General features: G+C 41.7%; 1 protein-coding gene across 5 annotated transcripts in view; it reads left to right on the forward strand.

Annotated features, from left to right (window-relative positions):
* The window catches only part of Astn2 (astrotactin 2), a 987,955-nt gene that overhangs the window by 140,675 nt on the left and 832,055 nt on the right, over window positions 1-15,225 (forward strand). For all 5 annotated transcript variants that reach the window (XM_057784267.1, XM_057784266.1, XM_057784268.1 and 2 more), the window contains exon 2: window positions 210-397. In XM_057784267.1, coding sequence (XP_057640250.1) covers window positions 210-397 — 188 coding nt within the window. The remainder of the gene's footprint in view (window positions 1-209; window positions 398-15,225) is intronic.

The raw sequence follows: 15,225 nt of genomic DNA on the forward strand, positions 1-15,225 counted from the left end.
CTAGGTCCTGTGTTTCTTGAGGAGTATCTTGACCACAGTTTCCCATCTATAAATGGAAGTCGTGACTCCTGGATCCTAGGTGGTATATAGAAACAACATCTTGACATAATATTTGGCTTCTGAGTTCATGGCTGTGTGAAGTAGCTTTGCCCCCAAAGCACAAAAGCCTGGCATGTCGCTCACCCGTAGCTTTTGGTCTTGTCTTGCAGAGATGTCTGGCACAGCAGCGGACATTTCTCTGGTGCACTGGAGGCAGCAGTGGCTGGAGAATGGCACACTGTACTTCCATGTCTCCATGAGCAGTTCGGGGCAGCTGGCCCAGGCCACAGCTCCCACACTCCAGGAGCCCTCAGAGATCGTTGAGGAACAGATGCATATCCTCCACATTTCCGTGATGGTGAGTACGTGAGCAAGGGACGAGGGCGGGGACAGACAGGAGTATGCTATTGTCTACAGATGGAAGAACAGGAGTGTGCCAGTGAGGACAGCAGATCCTCAGAGTGTCAGGTGACTCTTGCGGTATCACTTGGACTGACACAATCACATCCATCATCCATCAGCTGTGAAAAAGTAATTGTGCTTCAGAGGAGACAATAAAGGGTGTCCGCCTCTGGCCTTTTGGCTGACATGTCTGGGAATAGCTGTTTAACATCTGTCACATGCTTGTCTTGCCTGGCTGAGGGCTGGGGGTCCTGTGCTCCTATATGCAATCAGTCTGTCTAAGAATTACTAAGCACACAAAGTTGGAACAAAACTGGAAGAGGAGGATGCCCTTACCAACGTCTCCTGATATGGCTGGAGCTTTAAGGCTACACCTATTACAAGGTAGATAGAATTAAGGCATGAAGCAGATGTAGCCAGTACAGCACATAGGATGGTGCCTCTATTCCTCTCACATTCTAGTTGTTGAGTACTCTGGAAGAGGGAAGAAAAACTTAAACTTACCCAGTTTGCCATAACCTGCATGTAATGCCACAGCTCTCGAGTATTAAGACCAGCTCTGAGTCCTGTGGGCTCTATTCTCTTTCAATTGGAGACTTTCTTGTGTATCTCTCACTTGTCCAGTGCTGTGTTGTACACAATTGTGAAAATTGCCTCATTGTAGTAAAGCAAAAATGCATAAAGCATAGCACATCACCTGCATATTAGAAGTGAGATTAAAAGCACAGAGAGGCAAAGGCATCTTCTCAGTCTGTCAAGTGGCATAACTGTGTCAATCTGTTGTCTCCTCTGAGGAGGCTGCCGCTATCAACTGAGAAATCTTCTAGTAATAGTTTCTTTAAAGAGTTAGGATTCAAGGTATGTGTGTGTGTGTGTGTTTCTGTGTGTATGTGTGGGTACCAAAAGTTAGCACCTACTCTATCTCTCTCCACGTTATTTCCTGAGCCACTGAGTCTGGAGCTCACTGGTTTGCTCGACTAGCTAACCAGAAACCTCTGAAATTCTCCAGTCCCTGGTTTCTGGTGCTGGACTACAGGTGTATGTTACCAGACCTGGATTTTTCGTGTGAAATCTTGGGTACAAACTCAGGTTTCTGTGCCTGTAAAGCAAGCACTCTACCCACTGCATCCTATCCTCCATCGTACGATGTGTGGTTTTGTACCATACAGAGAAATGCAGCAACAGACATCCAGGCCCACATCTGGTGGGCTTGGGGTGACATCTGCTAATCACAATGTCAGTTACCCCCAATATTACACTCTTAAAAGCCAGACTTAAGCTATTTTTCCACTTAACCTTTGGAATGGATCCAGTAAACAAAAATAGGAAATGATATCCCAAATGTATATAAAGATGAAAGCGGAGCTCAGAAAGATGAGTGATCTGAATAAATGTCACTTTGTACTCCTTTGGTAGTCCTTTCTTCCATCAAGAGTCACTATTTAGTGAGATTCTACAGTAGACTTCTGATTAGGGCTGAGAGATCGTGGAATTTTTCTCTTTTTGGAAAAACATGTGCACACCCCAGCCAGAAAGCAATGTTAATTTTGGACCTAACGAGTGCTCATCACGTGGAGGAACAAATCAAGGCCTTTGTGTTATTCATGGAATGTGTGTGGTAGACTTTTTCAATATATATATATTTAGCAAATGATGCAGCCACATGCCAACCCAAGTAAGTGCCTGCATGCTAATTTTGGGGTGCAAATTTGTAAACACCATTTCCGTGTGCTTGCTCAGTTCCCCATGGGCTTTGAAGTACCATCTGATGTTAAGAGGGGTGGGGGGAATGACTGTTCTTCTGCCTGTAATGTTTGGGCACGAGACTCAGCTTCGATTAATATTTATTAAGTACTTTCCATCTTGTGCCATAACATTTGCTTACATATGTTTTTCCTATAACCCAGTAACCTATATCACATTATCTCAATTATAAATGAGCCCCAAATGTACCTTTTCTGACTTCAGGCCTGGTGTTGGTTCCAATAAATCAGTTAGTCTCCCCAAGATCATATCTTTTACCTTTGTTCTTTGCTCAGCAAATTTAGTTTTCAAAGAATAACTCAACATGCAGCAGACTTCATTGAAATTTCCTGCAGGATTTCCTGACAGAGGAGGGAATGGAGAGGCTGTCACACTCTATGCACCAAACACACATCTAGAACTTGTGGTCCACATGTCAGGAATAGATTATTTCCTGTCTCCTTCTTTTCCCCAAGGGCCACTTAGGTCTTAGAGACATTGGACCAAAAGGTGGCCATTGCTGGAAGGTGATATTACCAGGCCCAGAGCCAGACATGATGTTTGCTTTTCCCACTATCCTCTCTGGGTGTTTTTGTACAAAGTGTTTAATTCATATGTCCTTGTTTCATCATGTATGGAATAGAGGCTGCACTAATATGTCCAACTACACCAAGCTCTTGAGTCAGGAAATCTTGCATCTGAGCCATATAAGGGCATTTGTTTTTGTTACTGTTACTTTTTGTTCAGTTGAAAAGGTAAGATTTGTTCTAATTTACTATACTCTCCTACTATATGAATGGGAAAAATGGAGTCCACATTAGACTCATCATTGCCTATAATTCCCCAAATAGTCAGGGGTTTAAAAGCCATGGTCTCTATTCTTGTTCTCATGGCTACTCACAACTCAGCAAGAACACAAAGAGAAGCTTTTCCTTTTGTGACCACTGAGAATGGATTTCAAGATGACTGGGATCTGTCTTCTCATCTTTAAGAGGATAAATCTGAGACTCAGCAAACTGATTTGCTCATGACTGTGTGGTGAGGAGGCCGTTCTGTGACCATGCTTCCCTTAGCTTCTGGTTCCTGCCACATGGCTACTGCATCAGCCATGGTTTCCATCTTTGGTAACACTCGAAGATGGTTTGGAAGAAGATCAATGTCATGCAATAAACTCTCAAAGGAGGATGTGTGGAGGTGGGGTTTCGCAATTTGTGTCTCCTTCCCTCATCATGAAGGAAAATTGCTTCCTTCTACCTGTAACCTTCTGCAGTCCGTAGCTATGTAGGTCGAACCAAATGCTCCCTGGACTTCTTACATCCTGAATTGAACAGCTCACTAATCCCTGAATTGTTGACCATCTGATTATCAGTATCCCAAAGAATGGTCCAATAAATATGTTCTCAGTAAAGCTAGACCAGAGAGAGAGAGAGAGAAGACTGTCATCTCATCCTCCTATACTAGCTTTAGCTGCTGTTTGCCTAAGCCATACACAAAGCTAAATGCCCAGAAGAAAGCAGAGGTTTGGAATTCAGCTGAGCTGGCTCTGAATTTAAATTTCCTTCCTCTGCCCTTCTTCTCTTCCTCTTCCTTTTACCTTGACTGAGTCCCTGAACATCGCTCAGACTTAGTTATCTTATCTAAAAACCATACTGATCATATCAACCTCGGAGAGTGAGGAGAATATCTAAATAGTTCTTAGCATTAGTATGCATGATGTGTAGTGAGTCCTCAGAGACAGAGCCTGTAATATTATCATTGCAGCACCGAGTGTTGAACGAGTGTGCAGACACTGCTTGTGTCTCATTTGTGCTGCTCTGTTGCTGTCTGATGTAGGGGGAATTGTCATAACACCTGACATTTCTTTTGAGTGTTTACTATTTGCTGGGCTGTTCTGCAAATTCTTTTAATATGTGCATCATAACACTGAGTTCTTGCTAGATCTCAAAGTGGGTGATATCTCAAAAAAAAAAAAACCCTCACAAATGCTAATAAAAATAGTTATCTGTTAGACTTTGGGGATGCAAAGGTTAAACAGTAAAAACTAATACTTTATTAAAGTCTCTTTTCTATTTCTTGTCTATGTAATATATTAACTACTGTTGACAACTACAATAAAATCGTCCCGCACTAGCTCAAAATGGAGTATAATAAAGGGTTTTTTTTGGGGGGGGTAGACTCTCAGATCAGCAGTCCTCTGCATGAGCAGATCGATAGGCAGGAACAAGCTGCACTTGGGCCAGTGGAAAATTGCCAGGTTGACACTTGGGGGGGGGCTCCAAAAAGGTAGCTCAATTGTGGAGGGGTTTTGCCAAAAAACTGTTTAGTGGGTGAAATCAAGCCAGGCAGAAGGGAGTGGGAGACCTTTTGGGCCCTGGACCTTTTGGGCTGGTCACAGGAGACAAGGACTCTGGAACCACGTGGGCAGGTGCAACATGTTGTTGATTACAATAAAATCATCCCGCACTAGCTCAAAATGGAGTATAATAAAGGTTTTTCTATTTCAGGGTAGATCAGCTGTCCTCTGCATGAGTGGGGAACAGGTACCAAATTCAGCACATTCCTACATCTGTGTATATAGTACATGTGACCATGCCCAGAGTGTGCCAGTATCTTAAAGGCTATTGGCTAAAGGAGTTCCCACAGCAGACTACCATGTCACTCCTTTTTGTTGTTAGCTTAAATTCATTGACACCATGAGTGCACTCCAGAAAATACCCCCTCTCGTGTGGAATTATTAGGCAGATTAATGGAGTTTATGGTTTAGGGGTCAATTCGTAATTTGAATGCTGTCTATGTCATTAGCTTTATATCTTTGATCAAATCACTCAATTTTAAAATTGAGACAATATTCCCAAATTCTTAAGACTTTTTCTAAGTGTCATTTGAGGTCACACTCATAACTGCCCTTTGCAATAAACAGTAATGATGACTGGCATGGGGAATTTTCTCACCAGGCAGTCAAAGGCAGTACTTGTAGCCTTCTGTTTAGTTGCCTCAGAACCTCTAAAAGAAGATTCTGTCGTTTACCCTCTGTGCAGATGAGGAACCTGGCAGTTTGTGAGATTTTTGAAGCCTGTTCATGTACATCACCAATAAATGCTGAAGCTGAGATTCCAATTCCAGTCTGTCCAAATTGAGAGTCTGTGTTCTTGGGCACGATTCTCCATGGCGTAGTGCCTGACAGTCAGTAAGTGCTCAAAAAGCAAAAGCTGTTATTAAAATGTTAGCTGTAGTCATGGTCTATCATGCCTGATATTTATGGAGTATTCACTCCGGGTGCTCAAAACACTTGATAGAACTTGGAACCTTGTCAATTTGGGAAAGAGGTGTTGCTCATGCCAACAGTTTATCGATAGGAGAAAGAAAGCCAGGGAAAGCTGAGCAATTTGCCTTCAGGTACAGAGTCTTGGCGTGAATCCTGCAGGTTCCTTTTGCCTTCTTGGTCAGCACCAACTCTCACTGTCAGTCACTCTGTTCACTCACTTTAACATCTGCATATGTAAATGAAAACCAGAGGTGTGTTTTTAAATGATTTCTTTATGTTCTAGATTATAATATAGTTATACCATTTCTCCCTCCCTTTACCCCCTCTCAACCCTCCCACAAACTCCTCCTAACTCTCTTTCAGATCCATGGCCTCTTTTTATTAATTCTTGTTTCATGAATATATATGTATACTTGCATCTACATATATATTTCTAAATATAACCTGCTCAATTTGTATAACGTTACTTACATGTATGTCTTCAAAATTGGCCATTTGGTACTAATAACCAACTGGCGCGCTCTTCCCTGGGCAAGAATTATTTCTCTTGTTCTCAGGATTCCTTACTTGACTTGAGTTCTTTGTGGAAGTTTTCTTATTTGGAATGTAAGAGTTCATCTGCTCCAGCTGGCTTTAAAGTTAAATGCAAAATCACCTAACAGATGTGATCAGAATTTCTTCTTGTTTCTTTGCAATCATCTAGTTGTTGCTTGCCTGTTTGTTTGTTTTTATATTTTCCCGATTCTACTGTTACTATTTTGACATTTCAGGATATATTTGCCTTTGCAATTATCAGATTCTTACAGCAAAAATTGTTACCAGTTGCCATTTACAGGGCTGGACAGATAACTCTGCTCCATACCTCCTTTAAAACAATGGTATCATTTCATTTTGATGCGACCTATCTTGTCTTAAAGATTTCTACAGAAGTTACTAAAGAAACTGCTTAAGATCAATATCTTTTATCATGGATTTTTCTTTTAAAAATATCTTTGGTCTCTTTTGTGACAAATGTTTTTAGAAGAATGATGAAAAGAAGTATATGGTTTGATGTAGAAGAAAAGACCTTTGAAGGCACTTTTCTCTTAGAAAGAGCTTTCCACAGGAAATGCTACAGATATGTTCTGTTGAACCCCCATGCGGGAACCCTAAAAGAGACCAGAATTCCTACCCATGGCAGCACAGACCTTCTCTCGATGTGCTGAAACTCTCAAGCAGTAAATGGCTCAGTTAGGGTTCAGTGTAACCTTAGTCTGCATGGATGTATAAGCCAAGGTTGGAATCCCAACCATTAGAATTCTGAGAGGAATAATAGATAAAATGACTATTGCATTTCCTTCAAATTCAGATGATCTATGATTCTCTGATATCATAATATATGAGAAATACTTGAGGACTATAACATGCCTCATAAATCTCAGAAATTGTTATTACCATTCTTAATCAGTAGCTTTATTTGAAGAATCTCTGTTATATTGGAATAGTACTTAATAAAGCTTTCTGTGAATTATGGCTTTAGATCATTGCTCCAACAAGTGCATTCACTCATTCATAGTATACCACTAATTCCTTCAGTTATTGATGTTAATAATCATGCAATGATAAATAGTGCATTCATGCAGTCCAACAATAAAAATCTCACCAGTCAGGAACAAAAGACAAATTAATAAAGCAGCTTTAAAGAATCTCTCTTTCTCTCTTCTCTTTCCCTTCCGCCCTCCCCCCCCCTTGTGTGTGTGTATGTGTGTGTTCATATAGGCATGTGAGGATGCGTAAATTCGTACGAATACACATGCACATAAGTGCACCTGGATGTGGAGCCCAGAAAGCGACCTTGATTTTCATCCTCAGGAGCTCCAACACAGAGAGCGCTGTGTCTGGAAGTCTGGCTTTAAATTTGGACTCAGCTAGTACCAGCTATATGGAGATGCACAAGTCATTTCACCACTCTGAACTTCTAACTTTGTCATTTGCACAACTGAAATGAAATGATAATCATAGTATCTAGTGGAGACAATGGATTTGGTAGTATTCAGACTTTCTGCCAGCAACTGAACACTAAGGGCTAGTGAAACACTGAAGCTGATAGCACCTTAAGCTTCACAATGCCTGACTCTTCTAGATCATTCAGTTATTTGTTTTACACATACCCTCCCTCCAGTCTCAGGAATTGGACTTTTTATTTCTCACATGTGTTAAGTGTGGGTAGCTGTGGGGACTGTGTCTCAACTCTACATGCCCTGTCATTCTGGAACTTTGGCTGAAGCTGAGCCCCAGTCAGAGACATTTGGTTTACATAGCAGGGAAAATCAGCAAGACAGCTGGTGGGAATCTAGGAAAATGCAGAAATGTATCTGATGCTCAGATGTTGGTTTTTTTCACATTCTGTGGCCAAAAACACATCACATGACCAAGCACAAAGCCAGTGGCACAGGAAACAGTTCTCTGTGGGGATGGGTACGCACATAAACAGCGACAGACAGCAACATAATGTAGCCACCCTCATTTCCATGGTCAGAAAGTGTGTGTCCTCCCTCTATATGAAGATCTGCAGGTGTTCAGTGCCTGCTAAGAGAGGAAATACCAGTCTCCTAAAACAAGGTCACATATTGGTTCGTCAGTCCCCACTGTCAAGTCTGGGAAACGCTCACATATCAGCAAATATAAGTGGATTCAATAGGAGTGTGTGTGTGTGTGTGTGTGTGTGTGTGTGTGTGTCTGTAATAATAAAAAAGACATCATGAATTTATGAGGGTACATGAGAGGAGCTGGGGGAAGAAGCTTGGTCAAAAGTGATGTAGATGCAGTGTTTATATATGAATTTCTCAAAAAAATAGTTAAGCAACAACAAAAATAAATCCTTATAATACAGAGAGGAAGGAAAAAAGAAAGTGAGGGGACAGGGAGAAATGAAGGAAGGAAGGAAGGAAGGAAGGAAGGAAGGAAGGAAGGAAGGAAGGAAGGAAGGAAGGAAGGAAGGAAGGAAAGAAAGAAAATAAGGAGGTGGCTACTATGCCTGTTCAGTAAGTGAGATGAAGCCTTCTTGGAAAAAAGTTAATAAAGGCACATTGGAGACCAAAGATGTCAGATTGAGAAAGGAACCTGCAAATGGTTTCTCTGAACCCTTTGGAAGAGAAGAAAATGTGGGTAGCAAACAGTTCTATGAGAGAGAGGCAAAGAAAGACAGAAAAATCCAGAAGGGAAAGTAGACAACTGTTGGTACCTATTGAGGAAATGTTCTATACTGGGGGAGGGGAAACAACCAGAGACAGCACAGGACAAAGAGGAACCAAACAGAGACCAGTGATAAGGATGAAGGAGAATGAGGGGAACTGAAAGGAAGAGACAAATCTTTTGACAACGGGTTGAACAGAGAAGCAAGACAGAGAAGCACAGAGAGCAAGAAGCATGGAAGAGTAGTGGCGGGAAGACAGTGCAGGACAGGAATGGGATGAGTCGAGGCTCAGATGTCAAAGGCAGACAGTGAGGCATTTTGGGAGATGGGGAATGTATATGACTGTTTCTTATAGACCAGAGATGAGAGGAGAAACAATGGAGAAGGGGGTTTGGAGGCAATGTAGTTGCAGGAAGGGAGGGGAATAGGCCGTCTGTTCAAATGAGTCAAGTTGAGGGGGAGGAGTGTCAGGATGCTCAAGGGGACTCTATGCTTGGTGACTCTCCATACCAGTTCTGCTCTAACCTCTCCCATGTTTCTTCTCCTTTAAGACCCCAGGGCTATTATTGTGCAGTCTTCCTATAATACCATATGTAGCCCCCTACTTCTTCTCTGGGTGTGTACAAATGTTTATTTATACACACTATTTATTCTTTTACCCATATGATTTGAGCTAGTCTGCATTAAACATGGTTGCTGAGCTCAGTTTCATGGTACCTTTACAGTTTCTATCACCCCTTTCTCCCTTCTTTCCTGTGCCCCAAAGGCAGCTTAATGGGCAGTAGTGTGACCTTGGAGACAGACAGCTGTGTCTTCAGTTCCTGCCTTTTCTTATTGCTGTTTGTCATTAGGTGTGGTTCTAAATCTCTCTAATGCTCACTCTTGCCTCTCTTGTAAATGAGACCAAGGAGAACAAATTCTTTCTTGGGCTGATGGCAGAATAAGTTAATAAAATGCTCTTAAAGCATCTCAGCATGGAGCTCAGTGAATCCTTTTCCTTTAGCCTTTAAATTTTCTATTCTTTAAATATCTTCTGAATTAAGTTGGGCTGGAGTTATTAAGAATATTGACTCGGAAATGCCGCTAGAAGTAATCAGCTAGCAAAACAAATGGGGCAGATGGGACAGTTCTTCTTTACAGTAGAACTTCCAATTAATAAATGCAGAAGGAAATAGGGAAACAGAAACCCACCATTAGCAGTTGCCACTGTAATAATTACTACTGACAAGATCCACCATGTGCACTAAAATAAATGGAGAAACTTTGAAAGCAGGATATTTACAGTCTCAAAGTACCATTGCCCTGGATATTTATCAATTATTAAAAGAAAGTAGTGACTTTTCTATGGTCAGATGTGACTGATACCAATTCTATTTGTTTCTTGACGCTGCCATAACAAATTGTCACAAACTGAGAGCTAAAACAATGTAAGTGTGTTCTAAACTGCTTTAAGTACCAGGAATCTGAAATGATGTGGTGATCAGGACATTGCTTCTTGCAGGGATTTGCAGGGGACTTTGTCCTTGCTTCAAGCTTACCATGGCTGCTGGTGTTCCCAGGCTTGGAGCTACTTAAATTGAATGTCTCCCTTTATCTTCATTTTCTTGTCCCCTCTGGATCTTCTCATTTCTGTGCCTCTCATGAGCATACATGCCACTGGGGTGAGGGCATTCCTTAAGGGTCTCCTCCTTGCAAAGTCCTTAACTAAATCTCCATTGTATTTTGTTTGCTTGTTTATTTGCTTGCTTGTTTTTCTTTTTTTTTTTCAAATAAAATAGCAGCTGTTGTTTCCAGGGATGAGAATGTAGACAGTATCATCCTGGGCTCCTCTATTCATCGCACCACATTACCTTATTCAAGCAGCCAAGTTTATCCTAATCAGTAACAAAACATGCCAGTAATGTACACCCTCCGCCATAAATCATAGGGCATCCTATCCTGAACCTGAACTACTCTAAAGACAACGTCAGACAAGGCCTGTGAGGGATAGTCTCCAAATCAGTAACTAGTACCATTCCAATGTGTCCACAGCACAAAAGATTGGAAAGACTGAGCATCATCACAGATTAAAACTGCCAAAGGAACCAGGATTGTTAAATGCTGCATAGAGTCCCAAATTATATCCCACACCCAGAGTATCGGCTGGAAATTTGATTAATCCTTGTGTTTTGTGTAGTAATACTGTACCATTCCTGATTTCCTAGATTACTTTATTCTGTGAGAATTTTTTTTTATCCTGCAGAAGCTTGATGTATACTATATATGGATTATCTCTCTTCACCATGATACTTTTTGAAGTCACCTAGATTATGCTTTGCACTTCGGAGTGAATGTGAACACAAAAACAATGCTTCTAGGGCTGGAGAGATGGCCCAATGGACAAAGCACTTACTGTGTAAGTGTGAGGACCTGAGCCCTAATGCCTAGAACCCATGTAAAAACAGCACATGGAATATGCACATCTGTAATCTCAGCACTCCTCCTGTGACATAAGAGGTAGAAATGGGAGAACTGCAGTGATAGAGACACTGCCAGGCCATCTAGACACACATATGCTGCTGAGAACAAGAAAGTGGACGAGGTGACAGCCGAGGTTGTCCTCTGACCTATACACACATACTATTACATGTTTGCATGCTACAATCACATGCACATACACTATCACACACACACACACACACACACACACACACACAAAAAGCAATGCTTCTAGGTTTCCAGGAATGGATACAATATTAAGTGACAAGTTGGTGGCACTTGGGTTTCCAACTGGGTTGGCTGGCAGTGTGTGCATGTGTGTGTACATCCAACTATTGCTCAGTCTTTGCCCTGCTGTGCTGTAAACTATTTCGTCAGAAGATCTACACTGTGTATCGAGGGAACCTTACCTGGCACAACTGTATTTCACTTCACTGGGGCAATCATCCTGTCTGCAGATCCAGTGATACAGTCAAACAATAACCCAATTCAAACTTCTTCTGCTAATGTTCCCCAGCTCAAGGGCGTCTTTAATAGCAAAATAATACCTGTTTTTCTTCTTTCCCTCTCTGTTTCTTCCTAATCTCTCCCCAATGAGACATAACATTAATTACAGCAGTTAACTGGAATTCTGTCTCTATTATTTCTCGCCATCTTCTTCATCTTGCCTTCCGCCTCCCCAGTTTCCCTCCTGAATGAAGGAGTGGGATGATCCACAGCAGATGTGGAGTTGTGTTTACCTTTTCTCTGCCTGCCTCCTTGGTGCTGAATTTTGAGTCATTCTCATTCTCTCTCTCTCTCTCTCTCTCTCTCTCTCTCTCTCTCTCTGTGTGTGTGTGTGTGATTCTGCTTCATATTCTCACTGTCATTTTGAGCTAATTGTGTTGTTTCCTCTTGTGTGGAAGAAAATCTTATCTGTTTTGGATTAAAATTCAATGAAGGTCATAGAGGCTGGAAAACTTACCAGACTGCTGCAATTAATGTTCATTTGGCTTTGATAAATTGGACCGTTCCTTTCAATAGGACTGGAGTGGATTGCTGAGGCAATAATTCTTCCATTAACTCAATGATTCTGCCTGTGAGGAAGGACCTTGCCCTGCTTTGTTTGTCATCTGTCACTTGAAGGATCTGGGCATATGTCAGAGATGATTTATCCTGATTGCAGTGTCTAGTTGAATCAAAAACACTTAAAGCCACTAATTATTTTGCCTCCTGTAAATTGCATGATTGAACAAATGTAAGGTTGGAGTTGTGGCAGAGAAAATTTTTGGGTTCAGCATTTGCACCTGTAGTTTTGACACTCCTGGAGGTATTTAAGTTCTTTCTGAAAGCTATTAGAAATGAGTCGGCAGCCAGGAACAAACAAGCTGCAGCTACTACAGGAGTCTATCAAAGAATATGCACTTGAACTACAAATAGAGAACATTTTGTCTCAGAAACAAAATGACCCACCCAAGCTTGGTAGCATATGCCTGTAACCACTGCCACTTGAAAGCTTGCTGTAAGACGTGCCTGAGTTCAAGGCATTCTCAGACCTGATGAGTAAATTAGCAAAATTCTGTAGATGAGTGTCTTAGTTAGGGTTTCTATTGCTGTGAAGAGACACCATGACTACAGACAGTTTTACAAAGGAACACATTTAATTGAGGTGGTAGCATATACCTTTATAGGTTTAGTCCATTGTCACCACGGTGGGGAGCATGGCGGAGTGCATGCAGACATGATGCTGGAGATAGATCGGTTACATGTTCATATGCAGGCAACAGGATAGATTGAGAATCACACTGAGCAAGGTTCTAACAAAGGACACCTTAAAGCCCCCCAGTGACACACTTCTTCCAACAAGGCTACACCTACCCAACAAAGCCACTCTTAATAGTGTCGCTCCCTTTGGGGAGCCATTTTCTTTCAAAACATTGCAATAGGCAATGCAAGGTTCATGTGCAGCGTGATCGTATCTTTTTTTTTTTTTTTTTTTTGAGGCTTTGAATAGCACGTGGTATAGACTGGATTGTAAAGACTCAAAGACTGACACCTTTAGCCTCAGCATGACTACATTTGAAGACAGAGCCCTTAAGGAAGTCTTTTGTGTTAGGGGAAGTCATAACCATGGCATCCGTCTTTGTTGGGGTTTCTATGGCTGCAAAGAAACACCATGACCACACAATGGACATAAAGGAAAAACATTTAATTAGGGTGGCTTACATATTTAGAGTTTAGTTCATTATTAGTCCATGGAACAACATGCTAGCATGCAGGCAGACATGGTGTTGAAGAAATAGTCAAGTGTCCTTCATCTTGAGTTGTAGGCAGCAGGAAACAGCCTGTCTCACTGGGCATGACTTGATCACATATGAGATCTCAAGGCCCACCTCCACAGTGGCATACTTCCTCTAACAAGACCACACCTATTCCAATAAGGCCACACCTCCTAATAGTACCACTCCCTTTGGGGGACATTTTCTTTCAAACCACCACAGGGTCTTATGATGTCATTATAAGAGGAGACTGCCCCAATGAATGCATACAGAGAAGCAGTTATCTGAATACTCAAGAAGTAGAAATTCACTACCCTAGAAACCCAAAGGGTCATAAAGAAATCAATTCATATTATCTAAGCCATCGCCTTCACTATTATTTTTGTGGAAATATCTGGCTAACAGCACGGAATGAGGGTCATGTTCCTCTATCTACATCAGTGACCTTGAGAGTTGGAAGAAAAAAAAAGAGAGAAGGAACAAAGTCTAGTCTGAATAGGTAGGCGCCTGGTATATAACTGAAGAGAATAGATTGGAAGGTAGATGGCTGACTGGTCCTGTCATACACCACATTGTGACCTTTTCTTGGTTTATATCACTGCATTCAGAGGATGCAAGTGCAGAGCAGATGATACTTCTCCGTTAGTCACTACAGCAGTTTTTAGAACATTTAGTATATGACAGCACATTCTTTGTTGTATCATAGCTACTTCCATTAGTTTTATAAGACTTCCTGTTAGTGATGATTAAGAGAGGAGATATGAAAGATTATGCCTATTTTATGAATAACAAAGTGAGGAATTCCCAGGCTACTTATAGCCCCCTCCCTGAGATTAACATCCAGTGTTAATCTCCTTCCCTCCCTCCTTCCCTCCCTACCTCCCTTCCTCCCTCCTTCCTTCCCTCCCTTTCACCCTCCTCCCCCTCTCTCCCTCTCTCCCTCTCTTTCTTCTTTCTCTTTCCCCCCTTAAAACAAGGTTTTACGGTGAAATGACCTGAAACTCCTTATGTAGACCAGATTGGTGTTGAACCACAGAGATCTTTCTGCTTTGCCCCACCCCAACTACAACCCTGATCACTGGGATTAAGGGCCTGTCTGCTCCACTCCTAGCTGGCTTCTAGATCTTGAGCCTGTTTTTCCAGTAGTATATTGACTGATATCAGTGAGAATGCTAGTGTACTGACTCAGTGAAAGGGCCAGATGTTCTTCAGTCTGGTTCTTTGCCTGCTGTTTTTGTTATCCCCTAAAAGATGATGTTGAATAAAATGATACAGCCCAAGCATGGCAGGAGACATCTAACCTGCTAGAGTCTTATGACGGGTCCCAAACTCCAAGAGGCCACTTGAGTGAAGTGATTGGTACCTCAACTTTAGGATTTGTTGCACAATGGTAGCTGGAATGTTGTGAATCTAAGTTGTAAATTCCTATTTCTATTTTTTTCTTTTAAATAATATTTCATTATAAACTTTAATGTATGCATTCAATGTACCTTGATGATATCTATTTCCCGCTGCCCCTCCCTCTGATGCCTCCCTAAAATTCGTCTTCTTCCCACCTTCATGCCTTTTTTAAAATGACATACTGAGACCAGTTTGTAAAGCTGCATACACATGGGTGTCAGCCATCCTCCAGAGCACAGGCAACCTAATTGTAGCCACACCCTAAAAAGTGATGCCCCTCCCTGCTGCTTCCTGCAGCTCCTCAGCTAGGGATGGAGCCTAATGATGGATTCTTCACTGGCTTGATTATGTAGAAATCTTACACAGATAGCCATGAGTTCATAATATCCTGCTTATTAGAATTTACATTAGGATGGTACCTCAACTCTTAAAAGATGACTTGGGATAAAAGGGACTCCCCCATG

Source organism: Chionomys nivalis, chromosome 11 (genome assembly GCF_950005125.1).
Source record: "Chionomys nivalis chromosome 11, mChiNiv1.1, whole genome shotgun sequence".
NCBI classification, from domain to species: Eukaryota; Metazoa; Chordata; class Mammalia; order Rodentia; family Cricetidae; genus Chionomys; species Chionomys nivalis.